At 40.7% G+C, this 14,084-nt stretch overlaps 1 protein-coding gene across 1 annotated transcript in view; it reads right to left on the bottom strand.

Annotated features, from left to right (window-relative positions):
* Positions 1–14,084, bottom strand: part of POLR3A (RNA polymerase III subunit A) — a 63,154-nt gene that overhangs the window by 39,993 nt on the left and 9,077 nt on the right. Inside the window, exons 5-13 of the mRNA XM_019502359.1 lie at positions 12,941–13,095; positions 10,705–10,944; positions 7,073–7,235; positions 6,139–6,275; positions 5,232–5,335; positions 4,421–4,562; positions 3,729–3,869; positions 2,690–2,759; positions 1,634–1,761 (exon numbers count right to left, since the gene is read on the bottom strand). Of these exons, the coding sequence (XP_019357904.1) occupies positions 1,634–1,761; positions 2,690–2,759; positions 3,729–3,869; positions 4,421–4,562; positions 5,232–5,335; positions 6,139–6,275; positions 7,073–7,235; positions 10,705–10,944; positions 12,941–13,095 (1,280 nt within the window). The remainder of the gene's footprint in view (positions 1–1,633; positions 1,762–2,689; positions 2,760–3,728; positions 3,870–4,420; positions 4,563–5,231; positions 5,336–6,138; positions 6,276–7,072; positions 7,236–10,704; positions 10,945–12,940; positions 13,096–14,084) is intronic.

Below are 14,084 nucleotides of genomic sequence, written 5' to 3'. Positions count from 1 at the left end.
GCAATCTGACTGTGTAGGCATCAATGCCAGTCGCCCAATTTTTTAATGAGGATGGGGTGGGAGATGGTGTCAAAGGCCTTGCTGAAGTCCAGAAAGACTACATCCCCAGCAACACCTGCAGCCAATGCTTTTGTGACCTGATCATAAAAGGCAATCAGGCTGGTCTGACATGAACAATCATGGTCCTCCCCACCCCAATTCGCTCTCTTGATTGGCCACCAGGCTGCCACCCTCAGCTAATAGCCAAGGGAGAGGAGACAGCCCACTGCAGATGGATGTGGGATGGTGGGGCTCGCACACAGTGGCTGCTGGCACCACCCATTATCCCACACCATGGCCTTCCAGGAGCAGGGCCGGGGGGGGCAAGGGCATGTGCCTCTGCAGGCCACAGGCACCACCCAACTGGCTGGATGCTGTGGAGGTGTGCCCCCACATCCAGTGGCTGCCACTGGAAGGGGTACACTTGTTTAAAAAAGGTTGAAAATCCCTACATTACAGGTATTACACAATTAACTGGTAAAAAGCAGTTATCAAACAACAAAAAGCTCTAACCCGCTATAAAGGCAGGCTGTGAAAATGTGTACTAACTGTATACCTGGTTGTTATTGAGCTTTAAATTTGCACATGCAGTAGGGTCGTCCCTGTACTTAGGAGCCTCATCAGCTGACAGGGCTCTCAGCTGCAGAGGTGCACCTTGCCAGCATGCAACCCCCAAGCCCTGGGGATCATGGCTACTGTGACCCCAAGGCTCAGGGGTGCATGAAACCACCAGCTCACCTGGGGCTCTCGACCCCAGGTGCACCTTGCACACAGCTGAAACTGAGAAACCCTGCAATTGGGGTTCATGGCCCCAGCTGCTCATTAGGTACAGAACTTGGCCCTGGCTGTGTGTGGCCCCCGTGGCTGGGAGCCCCCTCAGCAGAGAGCATGGGAGCCCACCTCTTGTAAATGCAGGGGCCCTGAACTGGCGATAAAGCATGATGGGATCTAATGTGCAATCCCACAATCATGCCTCTTGCCACGTACGTGCAGCATGGCAGGTGATATGATTCTGTGGATCATGCATTAGATCCAATCACGCCTTTACCTACATGTGCAGAAGGGGCCTGAGGAGACACAGGCAGACTTTGAACAGTCTGGGTCAGCCAGTCAGGGTGTGCAGATGTTATCTGTCTTTGGACAGACCAAGGGAACCTGCAGAGCTCTCCAACATGCATGCACAAGGGCTCCCTGGATGCATAGCATCAGCACTGCAAGTTCTCTGTTCTTGGAGCCCATCATGCAAAATGCCTGTTCAGGCATCTCCAGGTAAGTTTTCCTAACAGGAGAACAAGCCTGTGCATGCTCTGGAGCACCAGCCCAGCCCTGCATACTGAATGTGGAACAACCTTACACACTGGCATGATCCAGTGCCTGAGACTACATCATTTAGCTTTTAGGGCTTCCCAAGGCTGCATATGACACAGAACTACATAATGCTTCTCTCCCTCATCACTACGTGAAACACTTACAACAAGAAAACTACAGTAAGAACAGTATCATTAAAATTCAGTCTCACACAGCTACAAAAATGAGTCAAGACTGCACAGCATATAGAGAAGGCCAATTGTGACAGTTAAAGAGTACGATGCACCTTTAGGATTGCTGGGGGTGGAAGGCGAACTTTAATCTTCTCATCCTTGCCAACCAGGATAGAAGCAATAATTTGACAGGCTTTGGCTCTATCAAAAAAGGTGTCTTTTAGTGTAAGCAGATAGGCACCTAGAATGCAAAAAAAGAAAGTTAAATCTGACAGACTGAAGTGGTATTAAATTTTAAAAAGTTATTGCACATTAAGTATAACTGATACTAGTTACCCATTTAATGCATGAGATGACAGAAATGCTTAGACAGCTTAGAGTTAACAATGTTTCTCAGCATTTTCATTTTTCTGAAGAGGATTTTTGTTCCAGAAATTCCCAACACCAAGATAAATGTTCCCCTACAATACTTTAGAAATGAAGGCTGCTTACAGAAAAGAAAACAAAAAAACAAAAATACCAGACCCAAACAACCCCAGTGTCTTACCTTCAACTTGGTGCAGCACCTGCTCAAAAAAGGCATCATATCCATTTGACCTGACTCAACCAATGTCTGTATAGACCATGCACTTCCGCAGGGCTTTTTGGTACTAATCAACTATTAGATAAAATAGTTCACCCTGCTGAAGTGTGTGATCTATAAAGACATAGGGCAAGTCAGGCCTAACTGATGTGATGGCTTTTTTGGTAAAGTGCTGGGTTTCCTCCCCCCACCATATCTGTCTGCAGCCATAAAAGTATATCCAAGGACTATTTAGTAGTCCCTTCCAAAAGAGATTGCTGATCTACTAATATACTCAATAAGCATATTCTTAACAGATACTTAAATCTGTAACTTCTAGGGTTGGTGATGTTTGTTAACCAATTTTTATTACAATTCACCCTAATCACCCAAGATTATGAGTGGAAGATTAGAAAAACATTTTGTACTCCATTTATTTGCTTAACGCATTTGACAGCACTATGTCTAGTCTGTTTCATTTCTTCTCAGTCAGAGAGACAATGTTTACATGCCAGACTGGCTGCATCCTAAAACATCATAGGTATATCAACTTATACAGGAATGCAAAAAAAAAAAAAGAAACAAAAGAAGCACTTCACATACAGACCTGTAAGAAAATCTTGTATAGCAGCAATGAGAGGCTCTCCATTTCTTGGAGTTACTAAGTTTGCTTTGGTCTGTATAGTGCAAGAACAGAAAAAGGGTGAAATTTATAAAGATTCTGAAGATAAAAATGACTTCAAGTCCATTACCCAATTTGTTTGAGCACTGAAACATTAAGCATAGCTTACTCAAGTGTGCAGGATACATTTTGAAGATGGAGGAAATTTAGCACTTGAGAACTATCATAACTAATGTTTATAAGAGTTAGAACTAAAACTAACACTTGTAAACCATGTGCCTTCTGAACCAGAAGAGTATTCTCTCCACATTTTTTCATACAAGAAAAGAAAACAGCCAAACCTGATGCATTTTGGAGGTTACTTTCCCAACACATTTTTGCCAAAGCAGGGCAAAGGGAATGGAAGGAGAACCAAATAAATGCTTCAAAGGTGCTCCTTTAACCGAGAGTCAATAGGAAGCAAGAGCCCAATTGTCATAAAGGGGACTCAACTGCTTTTGAAAACTTGTCTATAGGCTCCCTTCTTAATCTCTCTCAGCTATGGCATCATTTCTTCTTTTTCTGTTCATCCATTTAACATATCCCTTCCTTCTTGTATACCTTGTCCGTTTTCTTGTATTACTGTTCCTACCTCATCACCCCTCTCAACTGTTGTGGTAAGTGACCAGAAAGAGACAGATCCCTCACTGTACAGAAGAGGGTCCCTTATTTCTGAAGCATTTAACTAATCAAAGGTTGGCAGCCAGATCCCAAAGACACGGGAACAAACTAACCTTGATTTTCGAGGATGTTAAGTAATTAGCAACTCTTTGCTGCCTTAACAGCTTTCTTGTTAAGGTTTTCCATATCATTAACATAGACTTTCCAGTCAGCTAAGGACTTTAGCTCTACTGTCTATCAGTACCAGAACCCCTTGTTGATCAATGCAGATCTTAAATTCAATATGAAATAAAGACCCTTGTCATATGGAAATATAGGAGTACTGAAGAATACCCACTACCCAAGAATAAGATGATCCACTTACCCCCATCAGAACAAGTGCTTCTGCTTTGGCCTCTTCTGTTTGGGGAAGATGAAGGTTCATCTCATCTCCATCAAAATCTGCATTGTATGGTGTACAGACACATTCATTAAACCTGAAAGTCCTGTGTGGTTTGACTCTAGCCTGCAAAAAAAAAGCAGGAGGGGAAAGAGGGGTAAAAATATAGAAGTGATGCAGCATACAGAATTACGGAAAACTTAAAGAGACTCCCAAGTTATGTTCTTGTAGATTATATGCTCCTACCTCATAAATAAAGATTCAAGTCTTACTTAATTACATGCTTAATTTGAACATCAACTAGCAGAAAATTAGCAAGGTACAATAAAGTTAAGTGAATTTATTTACTAATTTTTTTATTTACTTGCAAAACATTAGATACAGCCCATACCAGGTGTCCCACTAACAACAAAAACGAACCACCAAGAGACCTAAACCAAAGGCATCTGAAAACTGTGGTATGCAGCAGTACTATCTGAACAAGAGAGTTGAGTTATGTTTCCCCATTCTCTTGCACAAGCATCATACTCTTGTGTCTGGGTTAACTCCCAAGTGCTGTCACATTTTAGATAGAAATAGATATGGTTTGAGTGAAATATTAAGCAAATTAACTGAAAACCATTGAAGGTTAAGGTTGCTGACTTGTGAACCCAGTACTAGGCTGAACATGTGCTTACTATGTGAGCCATGATGCTCAGCTTGTGGAGAGAGGGCTGTCGGTTGAACAATACTATATCCCCATCTATAAGATGTCGTTCCACTATGTCCCCAAACTTCAGCTCCTGAGCCATCTTCTCTCGGTTGCCATATTTCAAAAATCTTGAAATAAAAGAAAAAAGTTGAGTCAAAATCTTAGAGAAACAGAAGTGCAGAGAAGACAATAAGTAAACTTCATGCCTTTATTGGTATTAGTTTCTTGAAAAGTGTGCTGGGACAACCATTTTGCAACATACTTTTTGAACACGTAATAATCCTTCAGGAAAGAAACTATTTTATTCACTGAGTGAAACCACACTTGGAAGTTGCTTACAAAAATGAGTGATGTCAGTTTAACATCATAGACTAGTAGAGTGATGTTTCTAATTTACAGATACATTATGCTCTGACTGACTTGTTATCCTTGGAAAACAGCATACCCATGGAAATCATGTTTATGAAAAAGAGAAGTAGAACCAATTTGTTTTATAAAGTAACAGGGGTCTATCATCTATATATAGTGATCAACAAAAACTTAGTCTGTGCTAACTTTACTACAGGTCTGTAGAAAGAATCCATTAGTGTTTAGGTTTGCTTGCACGATTTACTTTTAGGTCACATAAGATTTTAGATGTTATACCCTTTAGGAAAGATATCTATATACATCTATATCTGTATCTATAAAGATACAGCCAGAAAGTCCTTATCTACAGAATAAACGACCAAAATCACTTAAGAAGATAAAAATATAATAGCAAATGGGAAGTGAACCATTATAGATAAACGTTATACCTTTTCATCTGTGTGTGCCTTTGCTGAATGAAGTTGGCTCCAGGGTGAACCTCAGGACCATTGCGAACAAGTTTCCTCAAGAAATCTATGTTTGCTTTGTTCACCTTCAACATAATGTTATTGTTTAGAAATGTGTATTAACACCCTCCCCAAGAAATAACAAGTCATTTTAGATTCTTAGGCTCAATTGCCGACTTCAGAGTTGGTTGCTTCAAACTATTTTAACCTGCTAAAGGGACTGGAAGAAAAAACAAGAACATCTAACCCACCTTGATGTTTTGGAGTAAGATAGGTGACTGAATTAAATTAATGGCTTGTTGATCAAACTGACCAGGAAGAAACTTGAAAAGCATCTCTCAAGACATGAGGATCAACATTAAAATGTTAAAAATGTAACAAACAAGTAAAGCTGTAAGATGAGAACTTGGAAACGGAAATATGGATCCTATAAGCAAAAACTGACCAAACCTCTTTACTCATCTTGTATGTATTTTAGGGCACGCAATTAGCTAGTACAATTACTACAGAAAGGTTTGCAGAATGATAAATATGTGAAATGTGTGGTTTTTAAACACCCGTGAGCTGTTTACTGTGACAGCTAACACATACCACCATAAAAAAAATATTATACTGGGACACAGTCTGGGTTCAATGCTGCCACTGTAAAGCTGACTTGCTTCCTCAGAGCCAACAACAGATAATCAACCTATGCCACTAAGACTCTCTCATGCCACTGATAGCAGGCATAGAGCCCCAGGACTGACATTCTATTGTTCTCCACTGATTATATTCACATCCTGTTTACTTCCTTATTTCATCCAGTGATCAGAATACTACAGACAACAGGTAATACATGTTTCTGATGAAAAAAATGCAGGCAAAGATAGCTTGGGTTTATAATACTTACTTTTTCAGGAAATGTTAATATTTTGGCAACATGAACAGGTACTGCCACCTCGTCTATTCGTAAATTAGGATCAGGGGAGATAACTGTTCTGCCTGAGAAGTCCACTCGCTTTCCAGACAGGTTGCCTCTAAACCGACCTAAAAGAATGAGTCAGTTAAAACCCAGTTTAGAATAGGGGAAAGCTTTGAGACTGGCACTTCTGGAACAATACAGGATTATCAATACAAGCCCATCATCTAGAAAAGTAGTTCTCAAATCTCTTTAGACTCAAGGCACCCCCCTCACAAAATGCCATCTCTTCATTTTTGCTCATTTTTTGATCACAGAAGATTACTAGAGAGATACCACAACAGATTAGAATGATCTTAATACTACGGATTCCTATTTCAGATCTCCTGGTTTATCTTGTGAATCTTTTTTTTTTACATACATAACAGCCTTAACAGTGCATGACAACCCACAGCTCCCCTGTAATAATCTTAAGGAACCCAACCTAGGCTGTCATTGCACTCTGCTTGAGAGTTACTGACCTAGACTGGGGTGCTCAGTGCCTGGTCCATGGATCAAATCTAGCCCATGAAGCCATGACATCCAGCCCACGAGGTTCCCCACAGGTTGGAAAATTTGCAGCAGATGAACGGTGGCAATTAATACCAACAACATTCCTCCTCCACCGCCAAAATTCCCAAGCCCCATGTGGCTAGCCTGGGGCCTGGCCCCTCTTCCCCACCACAGATATGACTGGATCATGTTCAGGTCAAAGCCCCACAGGCCCAATCCATCCCACAGGGCAAAAAAGGCTGGGCACCACTGATCTAGAGTAAACAATGCCCAACTGAACCAGTAATAACCAACTGACCATGTAAATTATTAAATATGTTGGCTCAAAATCTAATGAGGCAACTCATTTTCCAAGTGTAAAAATTTGTCATACCCTGCTTCCCTTTCAGCCTTTGGACAAATCCTCTGGTCCATTTCTTAGGTGCCATGTTAAGGGGAATTCCAGAGAGCTCGCTGTTAATGTAGAGAGCACACTGCAGCTGTAGGAAGTCCCAGTCTTCCATTATCATCTGTGTTTTGGCTCCCGATATCCTATGCTAACAAAGATAATTACCCAGTTCAGAAAATAAATGGGATAAACAAAATTCACAAGGAACATGTTTTTTCAAGAACTTCCTAAATTCATAAGTGCATGAAGAAAAGCTTGATGCTTGTGAAGAAACATTCCAAACAACTTCATATCACTTTAAATTGTGAAGGAAGCACAGCACTGGAACCTTCACCATAACTAATCCTATACTACAAGCTCTTCATGCTCAAGCCCACAGGCATGTAACCACACAATCATTTTCTTTTTGGCAAGATCAGCTTTTACTAGTGGCAAAAGTTAAAGATATACATGTTCATCTGACAACAGTCCTTGTATACATAACATAGGAAGGCTCCAAACTGATCTAATAAAAACAGACAGTTAAAACTAGTTTAGAGAAGGGTACTATTTTGAAAATGAGACTTGTAAGAAAAATATATTTCCAAAACAGTACACTTAATACAAGTACAACACTGATAGTTAATACTATGATACTGGCCTAGTAATGACTGGGGAAAATTTTACTACTTTTGATGAATTTCTCATACCTGTAGGATACAATTTTGACTGTACTTATCCCTTTCCTGGCTAAAGAAAATCACATATGGCAGGGGCTGCCAACTTGATAACCACATTGAGGTGGTGCAGTGGCCAACTGTAAGTGGCACAGGCAGCTTGTATGTCATGCAGATGATCAAGGAAGGGACAGGCAGCATGTCAGCAGATGGAGCACAAAGCAGAGCTGCAGATCAGGCAGGTAGGACAGGGCAGGGAGCAGAAAGCACAACAGCTGATCAGGCAGGAAGAGAGGATTGCAATGGCACTTGGGGAGGGTGTGGGACTAGTTTGTAACACCCGCCAAAACAGGTGGCCCTCACTGACGTAAGAGGTGCAGCATGAACTTCTGTGGCAGAACTAAAAGCAAACAAAGCCCAAAGAATAATGCATACAGACTATGCAACATCTTTCAGAGAATCAAGTTATAACCCCAAAGCTAGTTTTGACAAATCTCACAGCCTGGATCTATCTTAGTCTCCAGAGGGCTGATACAAGGGTTCTGAGGTATGAAGTGTTTCAGTCACTTTAAGGAGTGCTCAGTCATCTGCACAGATGTGATTACACTGATTTTAGAGATTTGCTTGTTTCTGTTCAGGTTCCTGACCAATTTAAATTAAACCAAAGCAAGCCTGGTTAAACCTAAAATAAGAATTGCTACAACCCTTCCCACCTGTTTAATTTCAAATCAGTATTTAAGAAACCCCCCTGCAAAACTAATTGTTTTTAACAAACCCCAAGCAGCTGCATGTCTTATACAGTCCTTGACAGAGCTGAAAAGAAATTCTAGGATGCTATCATTTTTTGAAAAAGGAGATGAGTTTCCTAGAATCTGGAAAGCACTGACATATGTCAAAAAGTTGATATATACAGCTCCTTCCCTTCCAGAGGAGGGACAGGATGAGGTAAAGGAAAGGAAAGCTTGAACAGCAAAGTATTAAAAGAAAAAAAGAGAGACTATGTACAAGTGTTATCTTTCTACCAGGAGAATTGCAACTCCCCTGGTAGAAACAGCAAGCATACAAACATTCAAGCCATTTCTCCCAGACCAAAAGTGGCAGTTACAAAAGGAAAATAACTGAAATCCAATCAGGAAGAAGTTACTCTTGGGAGTTTCTTTTAGGAGAACAAATGTGTGTACATTTCCAACAGTAATTGAAACAGGGGGGGAAGGCTCCTGTGTCTTCCAGAGAATGGGGTCACTCCAGTCAGAACAAGGCCTGGGGGACAGCTGCTCCTATCCCTCCTGTAGACTGAAAGGGGAGGGGATAAACAGCCACCAGCTACACCTTCCTGGCTTCTAACCCAGAGTCCCCAGTGTGAGAGGCAGGAAAGGGCTTTGACATGCTGTTCCATCCACTCAGCTCTTGCAAGCCCCCTTCCAGTGCCCAGAAGCTGAGTGGACAAAACAGTGCTGCAAGACTCCTGCTTACACTGGGCACTCCAGTGAGAGGAGCAGGCAGTGGCTTTGATTCACTGTTCCAGTCTCCCTGAATGGAAACAAGCACACAGGAGCAGTTGCTGCTCCCCATGCTTTCCCCAGACCAGGATCACTCCCGTCTCAGGAAGGCACAAGGAGCACAGGAAAGGAGGAAGGTTTCAGGATGAATGCCTGTATTGCTCCCTATCCTAGAATCATTTATAGCAATGGAAATTTCACTGCTAGAAATGAACACCTATAAGCAGCTGACGTGTTGGAGAAGGCCCAGAAGTGAGAGAGACCCTACTGCCACAGGAGTAGAGTATATACATTTCTATTACCTGAACCACAGATGCATCTCAAAATCAAGTTGGGATGTAACCAAAAAATGTGATGGCTATACTGGACTTTGGATTGAAATTCATACATATAATCAATTCAGCACATTTAACAGCTCTTGGAATTTTACCAGTATGTCACTAATAGCCAAGCAGAAAGCATCACTTGAAACAGCCTTTGCTATTTCATAGAATCATAGAAGTAGGGTCCGAAGGGACCTTGTAGATCTTCAAGTCCGACCCCCCGCCTGGGCGGGAGAAAAAACAAACCAAAAACGACTCAAATGAGTCCAGCCAGGTAGGCATCAAGCCTCTTCTTAAAGACCCCCAGGGTAGGAGCCAGCACCACTTCCCTTGGAAGTTAGGGCGGCTAGGAGCTGGAACCAACTGTGAAGTAGTACTTGCGGATGTCTAATCTAAACCTACTCTCCAATAATTTGTATCCATCGTTCCTTGGCATGCCAGGGGGCGCTAGGGGAAACAGTGTCTCCCCCAAACCCTTCTGGTCCCCCCTAGTGAGTTTACAGACAGTCACCAGGTCCCCCCTCAGCCTTCTCTTGTGAAGGCTGAACAGGTTTAGATCCCACAGTCTTTCAGTGTAGGGTCTGCCCCACTGTCCCCGGATCATGTGGGTGGCCCTCCTCTGGACCCTTTCAATGTTATCCACATCCCTCCTGAAATGGAGCGCACAGAACTGGACGCAGTACTCCAGCTGTGGCCTGACCAGCATCGCATAGAGGGGGAGGATCACCTCCCTGGCTCTACCTGAGATGCACCTGTGGATGCATGACAAGGTTCAGTTAGCCCTGCCAACCGTGACCTCGCATTGTTGGTCCATGTTTATCTTGGAGTCAATAATGACTCCCAGATCCCTTTCTGCCTCCATGCTCTCAAGAAGGGAGTGTCCCATTCTATAAGTGTGCTGCTGGTTTCTACTGCCTAAGTGCAGCACCCTGCACTTGTCAGTACTGAAATGCATCCTGTTTATATATTTCAAAGGGTTGGATCAAAACACTGTCTCTCATATTACACTTCATAACAGCCACATCAACTGATTGCTAGACTGGGCCCAAAAAAAGAAAAATAAAGCCATTTACAACCTCCAATTCAAATCAAACCATATAATAATTACAGTAATGGCATCTACATAAAGAACAGCTCACCTTTTTTATTACATCATTAAGGAAAATAATTTCTGTCAGTTTCATTGTCAAGTCATCTTCATTGGTACCAGACTTCAAGTCACTCACTACAGATGGTCGAATACACAAAGGAGGCACCAAGAGTCGTGTCAGAATCAAATCTGAAGGCTTTCCTGTCTCTGGGTTCATCAGAAGCAGAGGGATATCTTCTGCTGGGATCCTTTTAAAGCGGTTTAGCACTATTAAAGGGTTCAAGTTCTCCTGCAGAATTCAAAGAAAGAACAATCACAAAGTAACCTACATGATCATCTTTTTTTTTTTTTTTGACAAAAACTAACATTTTCTGCTTTTCTACTCTCCGTGTATCTGGAAAAAAAGTTTAAATATGAGTAAAAGCACCTGGAAAAAGCTTGCAATTAAAGAATTTTTCTCCAAACATCTTGTTGGTTTAATAAAAGATATCATCTCTACTAAAGCCCCGATTACTTTTTCCTCTAAACCAATGAGTACATCCTGGATACCTGACACATGGACTAAATTGAATTTTAGCCGATTTTTAAAAATGAAACCTTTATATTTTCTGAATGAGGAAGCAATTCGGACCGTCTGAAACCTGAGATACTGCTCCTGCCTTTATTTCAAGGTAACTTGCACCATTACAAAACCTCACAAGAGGTGAGAGATTCCATACCAGCTATGAACTCCCTTGCCCAGAGGAGTTTTCTATCTAGTGTGAAATCCTATGAAATATGAACTTTCATTTCTACCCAGGAGAACGTGTACAATCTTTTCTCCAATGCCTGATGAAGAGTGTTTGTGCCCGAAAGCTTGCAATTAAAGAATTTTTTTTGCAAAAATCTTGTTGGTCTAATAAAAGACCAATGCCTGCCACCAATTATCTCTACTATGAGCCCCAATAGCAAAATGAAAGTTACTGCTATGCAAGCAAACAAGCATGTGTTTCTGATTTCTCTTATTTAAAATAAGCCAACTAAGAGCCTCCAATTCTGACTTGGGAATGGACACAAACAACAACTGGATGGCTATCAAAATTATATCAATATAAATTGTTAGGATAAATCTGTAGTGCTACAGGAGTAGCTTAAGCTCAGACTTAGGGCTATTTAGCTAAATTATATTACCACAGGATTATACAGACATAAACTATATTGCAAGAGCTGATGCACGCTCTTTACCATGATTCCTCCTCTCCTTTTGAATTCGTTAAAAAGGTACATTTTCCATACTAATCACTGATCCTTTCCTTTTCAGCTTTTCCTTTTGTACGAATTTTTTCTCCCCCTCTGCTACTTGTCTATTTGCAAAATTATTCAAATATTTAATTGCTACTTGCCAAAGCAATATAACCAATTTTTAACAATATGCTTGAAGTTAGGTATAATTGCTACTAATTTTAATTACTACTGTTTGTGAATTACAGAGCTGTTACCTGATTTAATGTAATTCAGCACTACCGCCCGATTTAATGTAATTCATTTTAGGAAGCTTTACAGTGGCATTGTTGTGCAAGGAGAATACTGTACACGTTTTCCATTCACTAGTTACACCAACCCCCCCACCCCCCAAATTGCAATTCTAGAGAGTTATTCACACTTTTTTTTTACTGCTGTTTTTAGTCTCTATTATTTAGATATCTTAGAACTACCTAGTTTATGAAAACCTGGAGGGAGGGGAAAAACCCCTTGTATAAATGTCAAACTGGTTTAATACACAAAAACTCACATATTGGCATATAATACTTTGGTCAGTGCAACCTGCACAGTTGTCAGATTATTTCTACAGGCTGGGTTTCTGAAAAATGTATTATCCAAGACTCAAGGTACCTATCCACAGAAGATGAACCTACATTATCTCTCCTCTTTCCGTAATAACAGGACCACATTCTGTCATAACACACTCCATTAAGACTCACTCTGCAGAACATAAAACACTGGTAGTCCTGCAGAAGCAGCATCCCTGCGCTTTGTACACAGCCATCCCATGCGTCTCTGGTAACTTCACTGGTTGAAATAAGGCCCTGCTCTTTGCATAGACCATGTTTCCCTCTCTATATAGGGAGGAAACATTGAAGAATGATCTTTCCCACTGCTTCACGCAAATTCCTGTCCTGTTAGTCTGAACCAGCACAAGACCAAACTTTTACCTCCTACACTAGCTGCTTCAGAAAATTCAAAACTGCATACATCAAAACTAGCAGACATTTCAATCCCTCAGCACAGAAGACTCCCTCGCTCACCTGAGCTCTCCCCAGCAAGGATTCTATTTCTTTGTTATTTTCTATGGCAGCTTCAAAAGACTGAAGGAAATTGGATACAACTGGATCCACCACTTTCTTATTGGTCTTGTACTTCTCATGGATTATCTTCAATAAACCACATTTCTTCACAGTACCTGTAAAGAGAATTTTGTTAGGAATGAGACTAAAATATTTACTTCTTTATTTTGCAACAAAACAATTCTGAGTGGACTAGTGGCTTTCCAGGTTTACAACATATATATATTTTATTTATTTATTTTTACAGAAGAAAATGCTAGTTTGCCGTTGCTGTTGCCTTTTAATACTGTCTTTCCAGTTCACCTCAGTCATAACCCCAATTCCTTTTAAGGATGGAAGAGGGTGCATCAGTTCCTCTGCTGATTCAACCGCCTTCTTTATCAGACAGGAATTTTGTGATGTGGTGCTCCTTTAATTGAGAAACTCAATTAACATAGATCATCCAAATGGATGATCTCTTCTGAATTCAAATACAAGGTTTAAAGAGTTGGGCTTTGATCACCTGTCCCTTGAGCAACGCAGTTCCCTCAAATACATGTGATTCAAATAAAGATAAACTGATCTTCAAAATCAAAACAAAACAAAAACTCTGCTAACTCATAGTTATGTTACACCTTGGCTTAGATGCATGTAAAGAACAAGCAGAAGATTAAATATCATTTTTTGTTTCTAATTAGTTTTAACATTTGGCTCTAGAAGGGAAAGGATATTGCCTCAAGCCCAAAGCTGACACCTCCAGAGGTTTGCAATAAAGTATAGTTTAGTTATTTATTTTTGCATGTACAACAGACTGAGATTCTTAGATAATGAGAGTTTAGTCTTTATAGAAACTCTCACTGTATAGATGTGTAAAAACAATAGCTATTGGGAGGCAAATAGCAATTTGTTCCACTCTAGATTACATTAATTTTTAAAAGGAGTTTAGAGGGGTGAGGGGAAAATGTTTTAGTTGCTGAAGCTTGGTATTGCCCTCACAAAGAGCATATATTAACAAGCATAGTTCAAATAATTTTTAGGGTTAATAAATCTCAGAAATAGAGTTCTTACTATATATATTTGTGGTCTCTGCACTTTGTTGCTGAAAGAAATGGTTAGTAGTTTAGTA

This window comes from Gavialis gangeticus, unplaced genomic scaffold (assembly GCF_001723915.1).
Source record: "Gavialis gangeticus isolate Ggan-Ray unplaced genomic scaffold, GavGan_comp1, whole genome shotgun sequence".
Lineage (NCBI taxonomy): Eukaryota > Metazoa > Chordata > Crocodylia > Gavialidae > Gavialis > Gavialis gangeticus.
The sequence above is the reverse complement of the archived record's forward strand: the minus strand, read 5'-3'. Positions and strand labels throughout refer to the sequence as shown.